A 15,904-nucleotide genomic window follows, 5' to 3' on the forward strand; every position below is an offset into this window, starting at 1 on the left:
CATGACTTGGAGTTTATAGAAATTTTTGATCTTTTTTTTTCTAGCAAAATTATATCTTATAAAAAATATTATAATATCAGCAATAGTTGCTAACTTACAAGCAATATAAAAAGATTTTTGCGAAGAAAAAAAACTGCTTCCAAATTACAGAAACTCTCTCATTGAAATTAAATGATCGCAAAGCATTCCGTATATTTCTGATCGTTTTAATCATATCTCACAGTGAAACGATTGTTTTTTATCTTTTATAAATATAATAATATTTATGCACGATACATTATCTGTTTAGTTTTTGTCGCTTATATTTTCATTCTCTGAAGAACATTTTTGTGCAAAAGAACGAGAACGCGAATTTTTTCATTAAGTACTTTTTGAGTTATTTTATATTTTAATCTGACATATTTTGATATAAAAAATAAAATATTTCGTAAAATATTCAGTTTTCGATAATCTTACCGTAATACTTTTATGTACAGAATAATGAGACAAATCAATTAGTGGAAAAAAAAAACATTGTAAATAATTTTCTTAAAAACAATAATTTTTTTATACTAATTCATTTGTCTCGTTATTCTGTACATAAAAGTATTACGGTAAGGTTATCGAAAACTGAATATTTTACGAAATATTTTATTTTTTATATCAAAATATGTCAGATTAAAATATAAAATAACTCAAAAAATACTTTATTATAGTGTTTTGGAAAGCTCTCGACATAAGCTATGAGAATATGCAATAAAAAATAGGGGGTTCTATTTAAGAAATTAAAGGTGTCCTTGACTTGACCTTAACGATGCCATCCAAGGTCAAACTAATGACACCATCTTATGTTCCGCTCAAAACCATACAATTTTTGTTCAAAATGTTTTTCTCTAAAATGTTTAGTGTATACGGGTGATCTAGAACACCCTGTATATTGATCGCATAAGATTTATATGAGATTATCAAAGTCCGGCCATCAATAATTTATTTCAATCGTGCAATTAAACAAAATTTTGAATTTTTCCCGATTAAAAACTTGATGTATGACGCCATATGGCATTCTCATGGTTCTTTCTTAATTTTCAATATTAAATATTTCAATAATTAAATATCGGAGAAGAAATTTCGTCCTCGAAGCAATATTGATACGTTCGCGAACGAAATACTATTTTCAGGATTGCCCAATCTTGTAAAGGGAAGAGAAGATTAAATCCTGCTGGTGGATGAAGCTATGAAGCATACGTGATCCCAAGTTTCCAAAGTTTCCGAAATCCACCGCGAATCGTTCGGATATCATCGCGCATGCGCGAAAATCTCAGCTCGCATACCAATACTACGTTACGATAATTATAAATAATTGACTGGAAATGTCACATTATTGATTAAAAAATGATCATATTTTGCTAGAGCAAGTGAGTATATATATGTAGATATATAAACGATAATTGTAAAATTTTGTCGATAGACGATATGTATATTAGTGACGGGTTAACCTATTCATGTCTCTTATTTCGTTAATTAATCAATTTTTTAAATGAAATAAACTCCCTGGGGTTTTCGAAGATACGTTTCTTTTTTCTCTTCGTGGATATCTAAAAATTTTCTCAGTTTATTCCAGATCCCTATATTTACGATGTATAATTAAAGAAAAGATGTGTTTCAATCGTATTTTAACTTTTAGTTTTTATCATCATCTTATCAACATAAATACCTTTATTGATAATTTATTTCATTTTTTTTTGTGCAAAATTTATTCGATGTTTTATAATGCAAAGAATAGATATATTTTTTCATAGATTTTATGAATGTTTTTTTTTTTTGTTCTTTATAGGCTACATGATATCTTCTTTAGACTCGCATGTACACATAAATTTAAAAAAAAAAAAAAAACCATGTGGAAAAAATACGTGCAACATTTGCTCGGAATAGATGTAAAAGACAAGCAGAAAGCCCTTCGTATAAGGAAGAGATTTTCAATATTTTATGCTTTTCTAGGATGGAATTGTTTCGGCCTTGCATTCTATGTAATATTAAAAGATAAAATACCAACAGACAGCGCAGAACGAAGTACATCTGCTTTTTATTGATTTTTAATCCTAGTTTTGTCAGAAAAACTGACAAAACATTGCTCCTTTATAGGAAAGACGTATAGGCTCTTGACTGGTGTACCTGATAACATACATGTACTTCAAATGTCAGGCCTGAAAGTTACCGAGGAATTTGACATTAACTATAAGGATGAGGAGGAAAAAGAGGCTGCTGAAATAGAAAAGGCAACTACTGAAGTGAAACATTAGAGGTAACACTTAATAATTATTTCTCAAAACTCGTATAATAAAAACATTATCAAAAGAGATAAACTTCATTGTTTTACAATATCTACACATGTACCAAGTGCGACACATTCAATTAATCACTTATCTTAAGGGAACCTTTCAAGGAACCTTTTCATCAGTCGAGAGAAAACATGATATACAATATATCTAATCGACAGTTTCCTCTCAAGGAAGAGATCTTCGTAAGGCAATAGCGCCGGCATTACCGCTACCCGATTCTGGATTCAATTCTTTCAGTCTCTGTTCCATTTCGCACAATAATGCTGATCTGTAGCAAAACCAGATAAGGCCAAATATGATAATGAGATTATTATAAACGCATCTAATACCAGCAGTCATCTTTATTTTTCGATCTTACCTGTATTCTTCGTAACGCATCACAACTTCCTCCAGTTCCTGCTTGTACAGTCTAGTGAGCATGGCATTGAAGCAGTCCAATTCGGGTAAACGAAACAACTCCCAGCGCAGTTTACGATCCAGGGCTATCGAAGCTTTACTGTACACGTATAGCCAATGCGGTATCTCCTCGTTGAGATAGGGATTGGCCGGCACGAGGACGCTGTGAGAGTGAAAGTGTGTGTGCCGCGGTGGTGACACGATGCGCACCGCTTGCATCTCGTGCGGATAACACGGATGCTCATATTGCGCTTGACGCGTGATGTGGCTGCAAAGTTTAAAAAAAAAAGAACTAATTGTAACGAGCGTTATTATGGGAATCGTCTTCTTTTCTTCTCGTAAGATAAACACTCACTTGACGTAATAAACCCCATATTCAGGCGACTCGATTCTCTCCCATCCTGTGGGTAAACCCTCCTTCTCGAGCGGATGCGACCAATGCGTGGTTTTGGTGTTGTGATCGATGTAATACTTCCGGCCACGAAGCGTAAAGTCAACCGACCATCCGGGCGGTAAAGGCAACTCTTCCTGCTGTTGTTCGCTTCGAGAACTCGATCTTTCCGAATGGCACCTGCTGTAACTTATAACCAGAGATCGAGACTCATTAAAATAAGTATATTTTCGGAAGATATAGATCCCCTGATCTCGTAAAATGATACATTTTGCAATGCAAAAACTACTAGGAGAATCATTATCGTACCCAGCATTTTGATGATACATGGAGTGATTGTAATCTTCGTAACCTGTATCAATCTCGAAAGGCATATAAGGCATCTGTGGTGTCTGAACTCTGTCCAAATGATATTCAGATCCAGCATACTGATTGATATAAGTGTGGGACATTGCGGGCGACAATTCGGGATGATACATGGGTGTCGCGGTTCTCGAAAACATGCTGTCATTTAATCCAGTGTTAACAGAAAGACTGGCAAATCTACGATGAGGATAAAAGGATGAAAACATTAAGGGAAAAAATAAGTTTGAATCGATAAAAGTATTTGTTACGAATTTGATAAAAGTATTTGTTTCACACACATTTTTAAATATTAATTTTATTTTATAGATTTAAGAAAAATTAAATAATTATTATGGATTATTAACCTTTGAGCTAAGTCTGGAACGGAACTGTTTGGCGTATATTTTCCTTCGTGGCTACCTAAACCGACAGCACTGGTTGTAGTTTTTGTATTTCCGAACTTCTGCACCGTACTAGGTTGTTGAGGAATGGACTATGATACCAGAGAAGCATCGATAAAAATCAACATCTTCAGATGTCTTCATATATATGTATTTCTTAACCACAGGATTGCTGATTGAGAATGGGAGATATCGTGTAAGATTTTTTTGTTATTTATCGAAAAGAATGGTATTCTATCAAACGTCAGAATTTATTCTAGCGCTTGAAAAACTGCCTATTGTCAAAAAAATTAAGAATCGCTTTCGCGATAATAATTGAATTCAGATTTCTATTCTTTCAGACAGATTTCTTATTATGATTAGAATTTGTTTTTAAGGAAAATATGCAAGAAATTATTTCTTACAACTTTATTCAGCATTCATATACATTCGGTAATAAAATACAAGGCAACACTAATCTTGATAATACATTGCACAATAAAGCATAAAAATAAAATTAAAAAAAAAAAATATATATATATATATATATATATCCTTTTAGTAAAAAGGATAAAAAAAAGTTAATATTTTTTTAGTATCAGAATGTATAATTTGATAAAAGCAAAGCTGAAAAATATGTTTAAAAAATTTTTACAGATCTCTTTTTTTATTTTTCATTACATGTTAGGAGTATCATATTATATATTTTATTTCTATTTATATAATTTACCATATTCGGCATCGTTGAATGGTTGTTTCGTCGTCTCGTCCTTCTATTTGGTTCTGTCGTCCATACATTGATAACTAGATGCAAATAACACAAATTATATAATATGATGCTTTTATTAAAAAGAAAAAAAGAAAAAAATAGTATTAGAGAATATGAATGCCAGGTTGATAGATGGGGGTCAAAAATTTTATAATACAATTTTTAATGTTAACATTAGACGTAAATCAATGAAACAAAACTAACTATACAGAGTGTCCCCAATTTCAATGGCAAAACTTCAAGAGCGTGTAGGGGACCGAGAAACTAAAACAAGAAGTTCTTTAGAGGTTTGCTCGTTTTTGCTCCATTTTAGAGAAAATCGCAAAAATTCAATCTCTCATTGTCAGTTGCTCTCTTGAGTTGATTGGCACCGAATAAACTTTCTGCTTCAAGATTCCTTACATATGTAAACACTTGATGTTATCCTTTATGGTGCCAATAAATTCAAGAGAGCAATTAAGAGACCGCATTATAGATGCGGTGCACCAAATATCACTAGAACAATGTCTAGCTGCGATTAATGAAGTCAGTGCTAAATGTAATGCTCGCATTGCTGCAAGAGGGCAACATTTTGAACAATATCTGCATTAAATAGATGATAACATAAATAAAATGTAAGTAAATAAATATAAAAAAAACGAAAACTTGTTTTGTTTCTTTTTTTTTTTGTGATTTTCTCCAAAATGGAGCTAAAACGAGCAAACCTCTAAAGGACTTTCTGTCTTAGCTTTTCAGTCCCCTACACGCTCTTGAAGTTTTGCCATTTAAATTGGGGACACCTTATATAATTATAACTAACTGATATTAATATTAAAAACATAAGTATATAATATTCCATCAAATTTATTATACACTGAATATTATGCATATATTGTTAATATTTTGCTAGATACTGGGAAAAATATTTCTGAAATTTGTAATATATTGTAAATTGTTCAACAAGTTTATTGCTTAATAATATGTCAAATATATATGTCACAAAAAAGATAAAAGCATCTTGGAGAGTTGCAACATGTAAAATTAGAAGAAATTTATCAACAAAAAGTTTATCCAACATAAAAGGTAATGTAATACTAACAGTATACATTGTGAAAAAGAAGTATACGTTTCTCTTAATCTAAATTTAGAAACGCCTTTTCATATATTAAAAAAAAAAAAGATATAATATCTCACCTATTAATACATTACGCCTGCAATTTGTGTCGATCTTTGTCTCTCAAAATATAGCATATATATATATGTGTGTGCATTTAATCGCAATTTATAACTTTTATGAAAACGTTATAAATTGTATTTTCTTAGTCTGAATAGGATGATACAAACGAAAAGATGCATGCGCAGAATCAAAATTTGATAAATTCTCTTTTCTTAGGATAATGTAAGCGAAATGAAAATTTTCACGAATGACAAACGCTCGGAGAGAGAGACAGAGAGAGAGAGAGAAGGGAAAGAATAAAGGAAGATCTTGCAAGATACCTACTTGGCATTTCAGGTGGTGTTTCTTTCTTCACGTATTTGCCGACTACTCCTTCCTTGATTGTCCGCAGATCTTTGTTTTTGCGCGACAGCATGTTGACAGTTGGTCTTGATTGAGAGATGACAAAACGTCAAACGCGCGAGGAGGCCAGAAGCGAAAACGTCACAAAACAATAAAACCTAACCTATATCGTCGCAAGTCACATCGCATTAAAAAAAAAAAAAAAAGGAGCTCTTTATAATTGTGTCACACGATACGCTCTTTCACGAACGAATATGACCACGACATAATTACGAAATTAATTAATTAGATATTGAACTAAATATTGTAAACTTAATGCTGTAGCAAAATCCTTATTACGTCGAGAACACTTGATTGTAATTGGTCGATTTGCTTACGGTCTAATGCAGGATTCACGAAAGCTCGAATTAAAGTTTATAGTTTCGTTTTTATAAAATCTGCCAATTTTTTTTTTTTTTCAATAATTCTTTTTAGTTTCGATTTTTTTTCCCTCCCCCTTTTTTACATTCTTCTGTCTCGAGCATCGAATACTCGAATTTCAGCTTGAATGCCTGTCATGGCAACAAATGTATATTGCTTTGAGCAAACTGAAAAAGAAAATGCATAGTCTTTTTGTAGTTTTATAACATTAGCTTTCAATCGAAATGTATAATTATTGAAACAATATGAATACAGTCGCAGCTAAGGTAAATTAATTTCTGCGGTGTTATAATACGAGCTTTGTCCACATAAACTGTCTATTGAATTATCCGAGAGACGTGAAGCTCAGGGAAATATACATATATAATTTTTAATATATGTGTTTTATATATGTAAATAAATATAAAAATAACACATTAATTACATATATTAACAATAGAAATTACCACACCCAGGTGCTCTACATATTGACATGGACGTTTATTGCAAGTTATTATTTTGCATGGGGTAGCAGTCAGCCGAGCGTGCCTATTGCATCTGTTGATGAATCTGGTTGGAGTCCAGATGGAACTTTGGCGAACGAAATAATTGAAGGAATAACAACGGAATGAAGAAGAATAAGAGAGTATTAAATTTATACGAGGACTTTATTTTATCTATTTTCTATCAGAAGCCAGAATGTCATTAACTAATAATGATTAGAAGTTGATTTTAACAAGAACATTTCGCAAAATCTAACATATATAAATGAACAATATTATACCTTTCTAGTCGCTCAATCTTGTAAAATCTCTCATATGAGCATTTGTACACCCAAGTTTTTTTATATAAATTTTCCATTTATGTATTATTCCTCTCTCTCTCTCTCTTTCATTCAGAAATTAAATATATATATATAAAACTAATGACTTTAACAATAGATACTATGTGTATATATACACGCGCATGTGCACATAATATATGGATATACGTATATACACATATATCCATATATCATCAATAATCTATCATATCATCAATATATCAATCAAATCATCAATGCGTATGTATATACATATGTGTGTGTGGGGTTGTGTATATATATATGTATATATATATATATATATATATATATATATATATATATATATATATATATATAAAATAAAATTCTATTATCTATTTATATTTTGACTGATATTGATAATTAGGACGTATGTTTTTCCTGTATGGAAGAATTTTCCTCGTTCTTCCCATTCTCCTGATTATTTTCAAGCTGCGCTTGCCACATTGCATGATAAATACCATCATGGGAAATTAATTCTTCATGTTTACCTCTTTCGGCAATTTCGCCGTCTTTAAGGACGAGGATCTCGTCCGCATGAATTATCGTAGATAATCTATGCGCTACAATAATAGTAGTTCGTCCCGCGGACACTCTATTTAATGCCGCTTGTATATTACGCTCCGTCTGTGTGTCTAGAGCACTTGTAGCTTCATCCAGCAGCACTATTTTCGGTGCTTTCAATATTGTGCGCGCAATTGCAACGCGTTGTTTTTCACCACCACTGAGCCTAAGTCCCCTCTCGCCAACCTAAAAGAAAAATTAAATAGTTTAAGTCCGTGTTTAAGATAATCTTGCAATATCACAAGAAGTTACAAGTGCAATTTTATTTAATTAAATGTAAATGTAAATTTGTTTTTCTCTCTTTATAAATCAACACATCTTTAAATTTATCTATGCTTGAAATATTCAAGTCTATATGTTTAGCCAGTAGGCTAGTAAAGAGAGAGATAAAACAGAGAGAGATTTTAACAAAATATAGAGAAAATTACATTAAAAAAAATCTAATTTTATCGTATTATATCTGACACACCTGCGTCTCATAACCGTTTGGAAACGTGAGGATTTTTTCGTGGATATCCGCGTGCTTTGCAGCAGCGATTATATCCGCTTCTGGCGCATCGATACAACCATATTGAATATTATATTTTATAGTATTGTTGAATAATACTGTATCTTGTGGTACGACACCTGTGAGAAAAGATTTTTGTAAAAAAATAAATATTAATAACTAATCGTCAAGCAAACAAATAGATTGATCAAGAAAATGAATTGGAAACTATTGTACATGATACGAAAATACCTATAGCATTTCTGAGAGACTTCTGTTTAACGGTCTTCACATTTTGCCCGTCGATTAATATCGCGCCTTGTTCTACATCATAAAAGCGAAATAGTAATCGCATCACGGTACTTTTTCCGGCACCGGATGGACCAACGAGCGCGACCGTTTTTCCCGCAGGTACAATAAAGCTAACATTTCTGAGTACGAGTTTCTCGGGAGTATAGCCGAAAGATACATTTAAGAATTCCACTTGTCCACGCTTAACATCCAATAGCCCAGCTCCTGGTGCATCTATTACTTCTTGTTCTTCTCTGAGCAGTTCAAACATATTTTCCATATCGACGAAATTCTTTTGAATAGCCCTTCAAATGAAAGAATTTATTCGAGTAAACGATTTGTTCAAAATGACAGCTTACAATTAGCATATAATTATAATTCTCAGCATAAATAAATTGTGTATGTTTCATAAATTCGAATTATTGATACTCGTTTTTATATATTACCTGTAATATGTTCCAAACCAGTTTAATGGTACATAAAGTTGTATTATGTAACTAGCAAACAAGACATAATCGCCGAGCGTTAAACCTTGATGGTAAACGATCTATGGGAAAATTAATTTATCAATATTACATTCTATCTTTATAACTAAAAATTATTTTTGTAATAATTACGACGCAATCACTAACCATATGTAAACATAGCAATGATCCAGACAGTAAACCACCACAGACAATGATATTTTGCAAAGTATTCAAGATATTCAGTGTAATAATCGATCTCCATTCCTCTACTTGGAAATCTAAGATCGCATTTTTATAGCTTTCCACTTCGTATGTCTCAGCGGAGTAATATTTCACTGTTTCAAAATTAAGTAAACTGTCAACGCTACGCGCTTTTTGAGCATTATCGGCCAAATTCATACGCCTTTGGAATTTTGTACGCCATTCCGTGATTAGAATCGTAGCAGCTAAATTGACAGAAATAAATTTAGCGTGAGATCTCGTGAGAAACCATGAGAAACTTGTGTTAAAAAATTTCACAATTAATATTATATAAAAGATTCAAATTAATAATTTGCGATCGGCCGATTTCTCTTAACAATAGCCAATTTAAGATTGCTTACTTTTATGCAATTATAATTCATGTAATCCTGATCATTGCACACAGCAGGCCGTAAAATATATTATATATTATAAGAGACAATACTCTCTTTATTTATATTACATACTTACCAATATAGAGAATCATAGTTAGGAAAACGATGAGACCAAACCATTTATTAAATGCAATGATGAAAAATATGACAGCTACGATAATATCAATAAGAGTTGGTACAATCGAAAAAAGAATATAATTGAGCAGATTATCGATTGAATCTGTGCCACGATCCATGACTCTTAATACTTCACCAGTCTTTCTTCCGAGATGCCATCGTAAGCTTAAACTATGTAAGTGCCTGGAAAATATTATATATAAAATAAGTAAATAATAAAATGTAAACAAAATATAAATAAATAAATAAATTCTATTCTATTTAAAAGTAGCAATAAGAGCAAGTTTTGCAATTTTAATATTTATAGAATATTATAGGGAAAGAAATATATATTTAACTCACCTAAATAGTTCTACTTCTACTTCACGAGTAGTGTATTGTTGAATACGAATCCAAAGGAAGGATCTTAAATTGTTCAATAGACCCATACCACCTGTACCACCACCTTGCAAAAATTTGAATATTACATATATCAATACTATATCCCACCTATAATAAAAAATGACAATAATTGACTATTACTAGCGCAATAAGAAAAATATATTGTAAATCAATAAATATAAATAAAATAATGGAAAACGCACGTACCTAAATTCTACAGGTTCAATTACAACACTATTCACAATCTTTTTATTATAGATTGGTACATAAAGATTTATCAAACGTCCAGATAGCAGTAGCATAAAGCAAAATATTACTCTCAACTGAAGTAATAAATCTGATTTTGGCCATAAAAATGGTGACAAGACTTTAATCTTATACCACAGATTTACCCATGTGGAAACATTATCATCTGGTCTCTACAAATACTTCTGTAAGGATTTACATTTTCTCATTTACATACAAAATATAGTTACTTACTCTTTGATAATATCGCGATGGTATGGTTGAACCATCATTAAGCGTACGATAATCAGAATCAAAGTTACCAGCGATACCAGGAGCTCGTAAACCAAGAGCAAATATTAGTAGATTACTTACATAACGCAAAACGAATAAAGCCATTTCAATCTGATCTGTTAAACTGTAAAAAAAGAACAATCAAGTTTAATTGGAATAAAATCGACTGATTCTAGGAACAATACTTTAAAGAAAATCAATCTTTTTATATGCTTTATTCATTTCATTTGTATATGTTTCATTTGCAATTTCTTTTTTCTTTTATAAACTTACGAATTTAAGTGGAACCACCATTCCAGCTTTCCAATATTGACAAAAACAAGATTTTCAGCAACAAATGCCAAAGTCCAAAAACCCAGTAACACTAATCCATGGCCATGTGGCGGTACACTTGGTAACAGTTTATGTCTTTCAATTTTCAGTATATAGATGGAATATGGATATACAATTACTGTCATTACTGTTGTAAATATCTGCAAAAGTATTAACTTTCATTAATGACTATAGAGATAATTCGAATTTATCATATATGAAACAATAAATGACTTCTCTTTGTAGAAGCCTTATTCAAATATATACCACTCTTAAGTGCATCGTGTTGCATCATGTTGCGTATAAAAGATAGAGATAAATTATAACTACTCTTCAAATTATATATATAGGATTTAAATCTACATAAATAAAATTTAAAAAACTTGCATATACAACAAATCTCACCATATATCCATACACCATTCCATCATCCAAGACTGTAGCTTGTAAAATTATTCTCAATATACTCAAGAAGGGAACAAAGTATAATAAAAACTTTTGCAGATTATACATTTTGCTTCTCGGCAATGTACGCTCATTGGTGTCTGTTCCATATTTGTGATATATCCACAATTGGATGGATCCAAATAAAATCAAATATGAAGAAATTATAGCAGTACTGATGGTGTCCATGAAACACTTGGACACGCCATGATCCACCCAAATGTCATTAAATGTTATGTTTGGCGGACAATAATTCATTTTTGTTGCATTCATATTTACTGACATAAATTGATTTAAAATAATTTCATATTATCCATACAATTCATCACTTCTTTCCTTCATACGTTTTTGCATTATCATCCTTTATACGAATAAAAAAAGCCGAATATTTTAGAATTTAAATTAACACATCTGAAATGTAACTATTAATTATACTTGCATTAATGCGTTTTTTTGTTGCTGGATAACATTAAAAACATTTATACGCATTTATACATACTGTGCAATAGTTTTCACATCACAATCGTATTACACAAAAATGAAATTATACTGTTACAAATTTCGTATTAATCTCGTATTTCCTAAGGTTATATTACATTTATGCAAAAAAAGTTTGTCGAACGTACGATTGGCTGTTTGATAGAGAATTTCTTAAGTCCCTATCTACTTGCAGGAATTCCCTATTCGACAGCCAATCGCTATGCCCAGCAACTCTATCGTATGTATGTAAACCAACCTAATTAAACATGCGCAGTTTACGAAAAGGTATGTAAAAAGCCGGTTCAGAGTTTCAGCCTAATGCGGCGTCTACAATAGAGATTTTAAAATCTTTATTGTAGACGCCGCATAAACACCAACACGGACAAATCGAGCACGATCAATCTCGGAAAGGGGGAAAAAGAAAAAGATTGATCTATTTTGATTTCAATCTTATCGAATATGAATACAAAAAGCAATTTTTAAAATACATTTTTTATTTTTTTATTATATCATTAAAATAATTGATCAAAGTAGAAAATATTATTCACAATGCACTTGTTTTTTTTTTAACAGAGAATTTTTATCTCATGCGAATTACGTCTTTAAATTTGATTGCTAAATTACGAGCATACAGGGGAATATTTATTACAGCATTTTGACGATCCAAAATAATAACTGTAATTAGTTGATTTGTTAATAAATCTATAAATCGTACGTAGAGTGTGCTAATGTTGAATGAGAATAAAATGTATAGTGTGAGAAATACAATATACATCAGTATATGATATATATCAATTTAAGATTGCGCAATAGCTAACATTTCTTCTTGATGAATTAAATGCGTGGTATGATTCACAAGACCCATCAGTTTCGATAACGATGCAGCCCATGTATCTAAGAGAGCAGCTGGTTCTTGCATACTTGTAAAACGAACTACACCAGCTGGACGATCCGTGCGTGCACTGATTACTCCAGTTTCTACTAAATTGCAAAGACATGTTTCTGTTTCTTCTGTTGGTAGATCAAGTAACTCAGCCATGCGAGTTAATGTAATCTTAGTATAATATTTGGCCATGATTCTGATATTCTAAAAAAAGAAAAAGTCGAACTGTTAGAAATAAAATATTGTTTAAGTTTCCTTCTCTGAAATAGTTGAAATAACTTTGTTTTTCAATAGTATGTATCAGAAGCCTTAAATATATTTCTCTAATACCATATAGAGACTTACGTGTTCTACAACACGATTCCGCAAGTCTGCCCATCGTTTACGTCCTTCCTCAGTTGAAGAAGAAAAGACTTCGGTTGATCTGAGATCCCTTTCATAAATTTCGCATAACCCCGACCATTTTATCAATTCAGGATTTACAAATAAACGCAATAATTCTCTGTAGATGATTTACATTGCTTTTAGAATTAAAAATAGATATTTGCAATATTTTGATGTAAGTCATTTTAATCATTACTTGTATGTAGGTATTTCGTCGAGAAGTTTGTCGGCGAGCAATCTATAAGTCAAATCAGCCTGTTCAGGCTCGTGCGGAGCAAGTACAAGATAGAGAACCGCTCGAGAAAGTGCTGTGTGTCTTTTCTCTGAATCGTCTCGAATCGCTGGTGTTTCTAAGACTGCTCGATTGTGCCGACACAATTCCAAATGCCAACCTTCGTGACGAGCCAGCTCCATCATCAAACTAAACATAAAATGCAGCTTCAAAAAATTGTTGTATAATAAATTTGGGTATGAAACACACGGCGCGCATACTCGTAATATTTTAATTTCAAAGCCTGGGTCTCCTCATCATTTTCATCGGTGAAGAATTTAACATTAATTTTCTTCGCTATGATTTGCGTTCTCATAAAATCTTGTTTTGCCAGACAGAGTCTCATTTGTTCCAAAATAAGGGAAGCTTTCTCTCGACGCGACATACTGCCATATGTTTCCACCTATACGCAATATGCTGTTTAATGTTACATTTTCTAATTTGCATTATTCAATTAATTTTTACCAAAGTATATTTTTATTAGAAAAGATTTGTTGATACAACATATTTCTCATATTACATTACTATATAGACAGATTTAATAAAAATAGTTTTATTCATAAAAATTATTTTGTTAAATCTACAAGAGAATTATCTCACTATAATAAATTGTTTCATTACAATAGCAAAATATATTTACTAACAGTAGACTTTGATTTTAGTCTACTTGGCAATATTATTTAATAAAACAAATTTTCCTGCAATATTAAATAATTAATCAATTAAATAATTTATTATGATAGCAAAATTAGATTGCTTCTTTATTGAATATGCAATAACACTGTACTATCAAAATCCTTTTTCTCCATATTATAGACAATATACCTGTAATTCAAGCATTACAGCTGCAGCACTTGTAATGTCTCCTTCTGCCTCTTTTATTTTGGCTAAACGGTGAGTGAGCCTTGCTCTTTCCACTTCTACATATATCTATTTTCCATTTAATATAAATTGTGTAATATTATATAATTACATAGAATATATTAATTAGTAAGATTTAAATACTTTTGTCAAATTGCTTAGTTAATTTTTTATTCTTGTAAAATGATCTTGAAATATACTAGTTGTTTTGACGACAATGCAAATAAAATGCAAAAAGAGGTTTGAATTAATATTTCAGAATTTAATCACAAAAATAGCTTCAATATATCTCAGCATTAATGCTTGTATAGAAAAACCATGAGCTTTTACACTAATTTAGCTTGAAAAGTTGAAAATATATTTACCTTTCCTTCCGTGACCGAACGAAGAGTTTCAATAAGTTTTACCATAGTTTCTTTATTAGGCATTTTGTCTACATAAGTACAACACTCTTGTACCATCTTTGTAACAGCCTGTTTAAGTTGAGATCGTCTCTTTGACAATAAGATTATGTGTTCATTAAGCGCTGACCAATTCTTTGCCTCTAAGCAAATCTCAACTATGGCTACAAGAAGCCTTGATGTCGACAACATATCAGCACCCTATATAACACAGTTTACACAAGATTTCTATATATACAAGTATTTACTTACTTTACAATATCAATATACTCAACAGTTCTGGTAAGTTTCTCTAAAGCTAACAATTGATCTAAAGCATCGTGTAGCTTTCCTTCACAAGCAAGCTTCTTGCATTCTGGTATTTTTGTATCGCAAGTACCGCTGTAATCTACCTCCATCTTCACAAGTCTGCCAGAGTTGTCCATTGCATTATCTGCCATACTGTCTCTTGATAATATTTAATTTCACATATATAAGAAATAATAAACAAAATAAGGAAATATAAAAGGGCTATATATTAAAGAACTATATATTAAATATTCGTTTTAAGAAGGTTAGAATATCAATCTTAATCATTTTCTATTGATTACAGATGACATGAACAAGATGACGAAGATTTAAAGATTCAATGGATTTGATTTTAAAGCAATAACAGATTTAGCAAGAGAGAAATTAATACATACCTGTATTATAAACGATTAACGATAGTGAGTTATATACGATAAGAGATTAAACGTGAGTTAGTTTATGCCGGTGTATTTTAAACAGATCTTACGATAAATTGTAATATTTCTAACACGGAGGAATTATAAACCCAATATAATTTTTCCTTGCACAAGATATTATCAGGTGTAAATCCAATATGTCGAATTTAATGAAAAACACAATTTCGTTACCGATCTAAATCGATTGTCACAGTTTATGTCACGGTAAAAAAATACGACATATGATGCGACGTATACAGGGTCATTCTCACTCTCGCCACAAATACCTCGTCATTTTCTCTACTGCTCGAATATGGCGATTAATTTCGTCATATTTGGTCTGAGATTCGGCCAATCCGATGA

At 31.3% G+C, this 15,904-nt stretch overlaps 3 protein-coding genes and 2 long non-coding RNA genes across 12 annotated transcripts; 2 read left to right on the top strand and 3 right to left on the bottom strand.

The window, feature by feature from the left end:
- Positions 1-710: 710 nt before the first annotated feature.
- Positions 711-2,135, top strand: LOC138941254 (uncharacterized). Its single transcript, XR_011448149.1, has 3 exons — positions 711-1,394; positions 1,978-2,049; positions 2,122-2,135. It is a non-coding gene; the product is annotated as an uncharacterized lncRNA (long non-coding RNA).
- Positions 2,136-2,286: 151 nt separating this feature from the next.
- On the bottom strand, positions 2,287-6,666 carry LOC138941251 (protein salvador homolog 1). Of its 4 annotated transcripts, XM_070310744.1 has the most exons (7): positions 6,080-6,659; positions 4,561-4,634; positions 3,816-3,943; positions 3,415-3,648; positions 3,070-3,294; positions 2,677-2,982; positions 2,287-2,586 (listed from the first exon to the last, which is right to left on the bottom strand). In XM_070310744.1, the coding sequence occupies exons 1-7, from the start codon at positions 6,168-6,170 to the stop codon at positions 2,484-2,486; spliced, it is 1,161 nt and encodes a 386-aa protein (XP_070166845.1). In that variant the 5' UTR covers positions 6,171-6,659; the 3' UTR covers positions 2,287-2,483. The 4 variants fall into 4 exon arrangements, with proteins under 4 accessions (XP_070166845.1, XP_070166844.1, XP_070166847.1 ...); XM_070310743.1 differs by having other exon boundaries at positions 3,070-3,648; positions 6,080-6,666; XM_070310746.1 differs by having other exon boundaries at positions 3,070-3,648; positions 3,816-4,023; positions 6,080-6,097.
- Positions 2,410-7,389, top strand: LOC138941253 (uncharacterized). 3 transcript variants are annotated; one of them, XR_011448147.1, is made up of 4 exons: positions 2,410-4,047; positions 5,489-5,661; positions 5,972-6,091; positions 6,973-7,389. It is a non-coding gene; the product is annotated as an uncharacterized lncRNA (long non-coding RNA). The 3 variants fall into 3 exon arrangements; XR_011448148.1 differs by lacking the exon at positions 6,973-7,389 and having other exon boundaries at positions 2,410-3,708; positions 3,778-4,047; positions 5,972-6,962; XR_011448146.1 differs by lacking the exon at positions 6,973-7,389 and having other exon boundaries at positions 5,972-6,962.
- On the bottom strand, positions 6,817-12,129 carry Hmt-1 (ABC transporter ATP-binding protein/permease Hmt-1). 2 transcript variants are annotated; one of them, XM_070310739.1, is made up of 12 exons: positions 12,057-12,129; positions 11,519-11,968; positions 11,075-11,274; positions 10,763-10,925; positions 10,490-10,701; positions 10,244-10,390; positions 9,861-10,084; positions 9,315-9,595; positions 9,129-9,229; positions 8,644-8,987; positions 8,374-8,531; positions 6,817-8,090 (listed from the first exon to the last, which is right to left on the bottom strand). In XM_070310739.1, the coding sequence occupies exons 2-12, from the start codon at positions 11,840-11,842 to the stop codon at positions 7,704-7,706; spliced, it is 2,541 nt and encodes an 846-aa protein (XP_070166840.1). In that variant the 5' UTR covers positions 11,843-11,968; positions 12,057-12,129; the 3' UTR covers positions 6,817-7,703. The 2 variants fall into 2 exon arrangements, with proteins under 2 accessions (XP_070166840.1, XP_070166839.1); XM_070310738.1 differs by having other exon boundaries at positions 11,519-11,979.
- Positions 12,130-12,593: 464 nt separating this feature from the next.
- On the bottom strand, positions 12,594-15,798 carry Rpn5 (regulatory particle non-ATPase 5). 2 transcript variants are annotated; one of them, XM_070310279.1, is made up of 8 exons: positions 15,521-15,798; positions 15,113-15,278; positions 14,802-15,038; positions 14,401-14,505; positions 13,797-13,978; positions 13,501-13,725; positions 13,266-13,422; positions 12,594-13,124 (listed from the first exon to the last, which is right to left on the bottom strand). In XM_070310279.1, exons 2-8 carry the CDS (start codon positions 15,275-15,277, stop codon positions 12,834-12,836), a joined length of 1,362 nt encoding a protein of 453 aa, XP_070166380.1. In that variant the 5' UTR covers position 15,278; positions 15,521-15,798; the 3' UTR covers positions 12,594-12,833. The 2 variants fall into 2 exon arrangements, with proteins under 2 accessions (XP_070166380.1, XP_070166379.1); XM_070310278.1 differs by having other exon boundaries at positions 15,113-15,282.
- Positions 15,799-15,904: the final 106 nt, after the last annotated feature.

The sequence above is a fragment of the Polyergus mexicanus genome, unplaced genomic scaffold (assembly GCF_030449975.1).
Source record: "Polyergus mexicanus isolate NDT 795.1 unplaced genomic scaffold, iyPolMexi1.0 SCAF_18, whole genome shotgun sequence".
NCBI lineage: Eukaryota > Metazoa > Arthropoda > Insecta > Hymenoptera > Formicidae > Polyergus > Polyergus mexicanus.

Coding starts and splice junctions, on each gene's coding strand:
- LOC138941251 (XM_070310743.1), bottom strand. CDS start 6,170: ATGCTGTCGCGCAAAAACAAAGATCTGCGGACAATCAAGGAAGGAGTA. Junction 3,944..4,560: donor ATTCAACGATGCCGAATATG/GTAAATTATATA, acceptor CTGGTATCATAG/TCCATTCCTCAACAACCTAG. Junction 3,649..3,815: donor GTTCCAGACTTAGCTCAAAG/GTTAATAATCCA, acceptor TCCTCATCGTAG/ATTTGCCAGTCTTTCTGTTA.
- Hmt-1 (XM_070310739.1), bottom strand. CDS start 11,842: ATGTCAGTAAATATGAATGCAACAAAAATGAATTATTGTCCGCCAAAC. Junction 11,275..11,518: donor GAATGGTGTATGGATATATG/GTGAGATTTGTT, acceptor ATACTTTTGCAG/ATATTTACAACAGTAATGAC. Junction 9,230..9,314: donor CATTGCTATGTTTACATATG/GTTAGTGATTGC, acceptor ATTTTCCCATAG/ATCGTTTACCATCAAGGTTT.
- Rpn5 (XM_070310279.1), bottom strand. CDS start 15,277: ATGGCAGATAATGCAATGGACAACTCTGGCAGACTTGTGAAGATGGAG. Junction 14,506..14,801: donor GTTCGGTCACGGAAGGAAAG/GTAAATATATTT, acceptor AATGGAAAATAG/ATATATGTAGAAGTGGAAAG. Junction 13,726..13,796: donor TTGAAATTAAAATATTACGA/GTATGCGCGCCG, acceptor TTTTATGTTTAG/TTTGATGATGGAGCTGGCTC.